Here is a 5,749-nt window from a genome sequence, read left to right as displayed (position 1 = left end):
CGGCTCCGGCGACGTGGCAGTGCTCAAGGCTGGTGGCCGGTCGCTCACGGTCAGCGTGGGTGACGGCCTGCCCAAGAACTCCAGTGAGTCTGCACGGAACTGGGGGCGGAACCAAAGAGGCGGTCTGGAAGGGGCGTGGTCTTAGAAGGCGGGGCCTGCGAGAGGGCCAATCAAGAGTGTGGGGGCGGGGCCAGTGAGTCGGATCATATATGGGTGAGGGCATGGAGGGGCGGGACTAGAAAGACAAAGAGAGGACGCGGCCTTGGAGAAGTGACCAATGAGTGGGCAAAAAATGTGAAGGGGCGTGGCCTGAGGCAACCCTAGAATCGGCTAACATAGGGGCGTGTCCTGGAGTGGGCGGGTCCAGGGAACAGGGCCAGTGAAGAGTGGGGCCTGGAGGGGCGGGGCCTATCACTGGGCGGGGCCAACGTGCCAGTACCTAAGGGGTGATGCTGGGGAAGAGCCAGCGAGCCTCAGGGGGCGGAGCCACAGAGAGGATTGATCTTGTGGGCGGGGCCAAGAGCCTGGTCAGGTCTGGCCACCACCCAAATCCCTGCATCCTTTTCCTTTTCAGAGCCTACACGGAAGGGAATGGCCCAGGGAAAACCCCGAAGATCGGCCCAGGCCCCTACCCGGTCGGCTCCCGGGCCCCCTAGAGGTGTGGAGATGCCCTTCACTGTCTCTCGTGGGCCCCATGGACTAAGCCAGACCTTCAGTCAAAGGAATCTAACAAGCACAATTGACCACTCTCGTCTTCTCTGTCCAGAACGCTCCGTAACTCCACATCTCCCGCAGAATAAAGGCTGAGCTTAGTTTGTCATTCACAGCACTTCAAAATGCAACCCCAGCTAACCACTGACCTCTTCTCTCCTCCCATATGCAAACTACGTCTTATTTTGTCAATTCATCAAGTTTGTTCTTACCTCCAAGACTTTGCTTGGGCTGTTTTCTCTGCCTGTCTCCCAAATTCCCACTCCCCTTGTTGAGCTCTCATTCATCCTCCAAGACACACCCACAAAAGCCCTCCTACAGAGGAATGGAGGAGAGAAACTTCCCTCTGCAAAGCCCGACTCCAGTCCCTCCTAGCCCCAGGATCTCTCCCTCTGGTTCAGTCCTTAGCACACTGGGTTGAGAATGTGGCTGCCTCCTCCCTCAGACTGGGAAGTTGGAGCCAAGTCCTCAAAGGCTCCTATCATCACCTTGATAAGTGCCCCCATCCTTGCTCCCACCACAGGCCTGGACCGCAACGGGGTACCCCCCTCTGTCAGAGGGGGCCCTCTGCCTCTGGAGATCATGTCTGGAGGGGGTTTCCGGAGGCCTCCCCAGGGCCCTCCATCCTCAACCCTGGGGACCAGCAGGCGCCACCGGGCACGACCACCCTCAGAGCACAACGCAGAATTCCTCAACGTGCCAGACCAGGGTGTGGCCGGGTAAGCGGGGTAGAAGGGGAGCCCCAGAAAGTGGGCAGGGGGTGAGAGAGGATCTGGGGCTGTGACAAGCATCCTCTGTGCCCACAGCATGCAGAGGAAGCGCAGCGTGGGGCAGAGACCTGTGCCTGGTGTGGGCAGACCCAAACCCCAGCCTCGGACACAAGGCCCAAGGTGCCGGGCCCTATACCAGTACATAGGCCAAGATGTGGATGAGCTGAGCTTCAACGTGAACGAGGTCATCGAGATCCTCATGGAAGGTATGTTGGGGAGGGGTTGGTCAGAACCTTGACACAGCCAGGCAATCCCCCATTACTGCACACCCTTCCCATGGGAGAACAGAGATGACACCCCCACCAGAGACACCCTCTTCCATGCCAGTGGCTGCATAGGCTAGATGGCCTTGGGTCTGGAGGTCACCTCCTAATCCACCCTGGAGGTATGTCCTCATTGCATCACACCTGGTACCTGAGCCTCATTTTTCTCACTTGTCAAACATGGAGCTAACAGCCTGCCTTGAAGACCCCTTGTGAGCAGGAAAGGTGTCACATCTGAATGGCCCAGACCATTTCCTACCTTAGTCCCCTGGTCTGTCCCCAAAGAGGCCTGGGACTCATCAGCACCCTCTGCAGGTGGATGCAGGAGCCTCATGGAGATCAGGAAATCTGGTCATTCCTGGGTCCACCCTGGAGGGTGGGAGAGGGGCCTGTCGAAGGAGATGGATGAAGCAAGAGTATAAGTGAATGGTCTAGAAAATGACAGAGAACGAGCAAGGGGCTAGGAAAGACCCTGTGTCCATCCCTCCCTCTCTCCCTTTCTTCCATCTGTTGACAACTCTGTCTTCGGCCCCTGTCTTCTGCCATGTCAGGGACATGGAGATGAATAAGGCAGACACGAGCCAGCATGAGGGCTTTCAGGGACCACCTTAAGTCCCTTCTCTCCTGCAGATTCATCGGGCTGGTGGAAAGGCCGGCTGCATGGCCAGGAGGGTCTCTTCCCAGGAAACTATGTGGAGAAGATCTAAATTGGGGGCCTGGGATTCTGCCCTCCCACCCGCCATCCTGTCTACCAGGGAGCCAGGCCCTGCCGGCAGGAGCCTTGTCGACCTTGACTGCTTTTGCCAGAAGGTCCAGTCCTGTGGCCTCCAGCCCAGCCCCTGGGTCTGAGGGTCACTGCTGCCGGCCCCCCGTTCCCGGGGCTCTAGCCTCCCCCATGTCACACCACTGCCCATGTCTCCATTCCTTCTTGTGTCAAATGGGGCTCACAGCAGAACCTACCTCCCAGCTACCTTGTGATTACAAAACGATCGTGTCCTATCCCTTCGGTGAAGTGCAGGGCACAATCGAGGGGCCTTGACAAGCATCACTTCAATCCTTTTCTCATCACTGAAGCAATAAACATTTGCCAGGTAAAAGCATGAGTTAACTTACTGAGCGCCCAACAAGGACTATGCTGTCCCAACCCTGTGAGGGATGAGCAGTGAATGCCCCCATTTTACAGGTGGAAAAGTGAAGCTCAAAGAGGTTTAGTCATTTACCCAAGACTTCACAGAGGCAGGCCTTGCATTCATATACCCCCCCACACACACACACCAAAACTTGGGTTTGTCCCACTTTCCCTTCCAGAAGCTGCACTCCAAATGGTCCAGTGGATCTCATCAGCCTTGAATCTGCACCCCCCAAACCCACCAGCGACCTGACTGGACCCTGGGGAGGCAAGCAGTTCCCACATGCCCCCCTAATCCACCCTCAGTCACCCTAGCCTCTGCCCCTCATCCCATATCTGTGCCCTCTTAGTACTCGCCCACCTGCTATAGTCTGAGCCTAAAGATCCTGACTTTCCAATATAGATACCCACTCTGGGTTCAGCCAGACTGGGAGAACTGGGACCACATTAATAGAATGAGGAAGTGGGCCAGAGAAGGGACACGGGGATGCATAGGAGGACTGGGCATTGCTGGAGGAGCTGGGAAGGCTGAAGAAGGGCAGATCCTGATAACAAACACCACGCAGAGTGATCTAAGCTGTGGTGGGAGAAATCCAGGCAGAGGACACTTACCCAACTGGAGAATGGGGACAAGGTATCAAAAAAAGACTGGCCACAGAGCCTTCTGCAAGATCTGCATCTACCTTAGGAAGCTGAGCATGGCTGGAAAAAAAAAAAACCTCAAGGCTACAACTAGGTCTCAATGGCCCATTTATTGTTCAATCTTTATACAAAAGCTTTTAACGGGCCAGCCCGTGGCTCACTCGGGAGAGTGCGGTGCTGATAACACCAAGGCCCCGGGTTCGGATCCCATATATAGATGGCCGGTTCGCTCACTGGCTGAGCGTGGTGCTGACAACACCAAGTCAAGGGTTAAGATCCCCTTACCGGTCATCTTAAAAAAAAAAAAAAAAAAAAAAAAAAGCTTTTAACAATCCCTTGAATGTCTTTGGTATTCTCCATCTCTGATTTTCTTTACTCCACTGCCAACCACTACTGTGTGCTTTTTTCACTTCAAGACTTCAGGGGAGGGGGGGGCTGGAGGGGGGACTGGTGGGAGAGAACACCCAACCTCATCAGTTGGGCATTTCCTGGGTGCTGAAGAGGAATCTGAGCTTCTACCCTCGAACCCACTCACCATGCAGGCTGCCCTCCCCTCCTGGCACTCTGAGTTAAAGCCCCGTGGTCCCACAGCCATGGCAGTCACCCCATTTGCAGGAAGTACGGCCTTCTGGGCAGGACAGACAGATAAGGTTTGCACAGGGCACTGGGGATGGAGAAGGGAATAGGTTTGACATATTCTAACAGACTGTGTCTCCTATCTAGGTTACAGACATCTTCAGACTGCAAACCTGAGTCACCATGGCCCCACCCGCTCCTCAGCCCCACATCCTGTTGACTTTTACAAAATTTCTTAAATCCGGCCCCTCCTCTCCCTTCCTTAGGTCCTTGTCCCTTCTGAGGCATCACCCCACCTTTCCCCAATTGCACCAGGCTCCCCTGTATGAACACACACCTCAACGACGCCCTGCATCAAAATGACCTTTGTTTTTTATAACTCCGAGGTCAAGAGCTGAGATCCCTGTATTGGTCAGCCACCAAAAAAAATAAGATCTTTGTTTTTTAAAACTAATGAGTTCTTAACTGAATGCGTAGTTATTAAAGAAAAAATTTTAACTCAAGCAGCACAAGTGTGAAAAGTCAGCCGCTCTCCCACTGTTCCCCTCCCAGTTTTTGTATTTTCCTTTATTCTCTGCATATAAAAGCGTATAGGTACATCTTGTATTACAAAGAAGGAAATACACAGCACATGAACTCTACCTTTGCCTAGAACACAGCAAACACCTCTTGAATAATTGCATAATGTATTATAGAGGTAAGGTCTAAGATCTACTTTACCATCCACCCAACAGTCCATCTTCCAAGTCACCACCAAGGATCAGATAGGGTGCCTCCCCCTGCTAAAAATTCATCAGCGGTTACTACAGAAACCACACTCCTATCTCTCCATCGCTCACGAGGCCCTGCATGACCCTCCCTGCACTATGTTCACTTTCTGACCTCCACACACCGCCTTCATTCTACTCCCGCAGTGCGCTGGTCTCCTCCCCTTTCCTTAAAATAGATAAGCTTGTCCCGCCCCACCCCAGGACATTTACACCAGCTATCCACTATTTCCTTGATCTTAACCACCCGGCCAAGTCACTTCCTCAAGGGAGGCTTCCCTAACCCATCACTAATTGTATCCTTCGTTTGTTTTGTTCATTGCACCGAGTAGGACCTAAGATCTTTTTCTGCATTTGTTTTTTATTGTCTGTTTCCCCATTTTAAAATATGAGTGTCGGGCTGGCCAGTTAACTCGGTTAGAGCCTGGCGTTGCAACACCAAGGTCAAGGGTTAGGATCCCCATACCAGCCAGCTACCAAAAATTAAAATAAAATGTGTGTTCCCCTGAAGGGAAAGAATTGTTCACCTCTGGGTCCCCACCGCCTAGATCAGTGCCTACCACACAGTAGGCACTTAAGAAATGTAGTATGCACAAGGAGACCCACTCTACATAGGTACACATCCATCCTCCGGGAATCCCACCTCTCCACCCTGAGCTTACACTGGTTTATTAAGCCTGAGGATGGACAGTCAGCTCGATTCCCACCCTTGGCCATTACAACAGACCCATTCCAACTGCACAACTAAGGTACACTGAAAAATTTGACGACCGTGCATTGAAACTAGGTGCATTGAAAAATCTCTCTCTGGGCTGGCCCGTAGCTCACTTGGGAGAGTGTGGTGCTGATAACACCAAGGCCACAGGTTCAGGTCCCTGTATAGGGATGGCC

The 5,749-nt window shown here is 53.2% G+C and overlaps 1 protein-coding gene across 1 annotated transcript in view; it reads left to right on the top strand.

Moving 5' to 3' along the window:
• The window catches only part of MYO1F (myosin IF), a 13,583-nt gene extending 10,742 nt beyond the window's left edge, over positions 1 to 2,841 (top strand). The window contains exons 10-14 of the mRNA XM_008583940.1: positions 29 to 83; positions 575 to 658; positions 1,235 to 1,430; positions 1,518 to 1,687; positions 2,375 to 2,841. Of these exons, the coding sequence (XP_008582162.1) occupies positions 29 to 83; positions 575 to 658; positions 1,235 to 1,430; positions 1,518 to 1,687; positions 2,375 to 2,451 (582 nt within the window). The 3' untranslated portion in view covers positions 2,452 to 2,841. The remainder of the gene's footprint in view (positions 1 to 28; positions 84 to 574; positions 659 to 1,234; positions 1,431 to 1,517; positions 1,688 to 2,374) is intronic.
• The last annotated feature ends 2,908 nt before the right edge of the window (positions 2,842 to 5,749 follow it).

The sequence above is a fragment of the Galeopterus variegatus genome, unplaced genomic scaffold (assembly GCF_000696425.1).
Source record: "Galeopterus variegatus unplaced genomic scaffold, G_variegatus-3.0.2 Scaffold3085, whole genome shotgun sequence".
Classification (NCBI taxonomy): Eukaryota; Metazoa; Chordata; class Mammalia; order Dermoptera; family Cynocephalidae; genus Galeopterus; species Galeopterus variegatus.
Note: the sequence above shows the minus strand (reverse complement) of the source record. Positions and strands in the feature narration are given on the sequence as shown.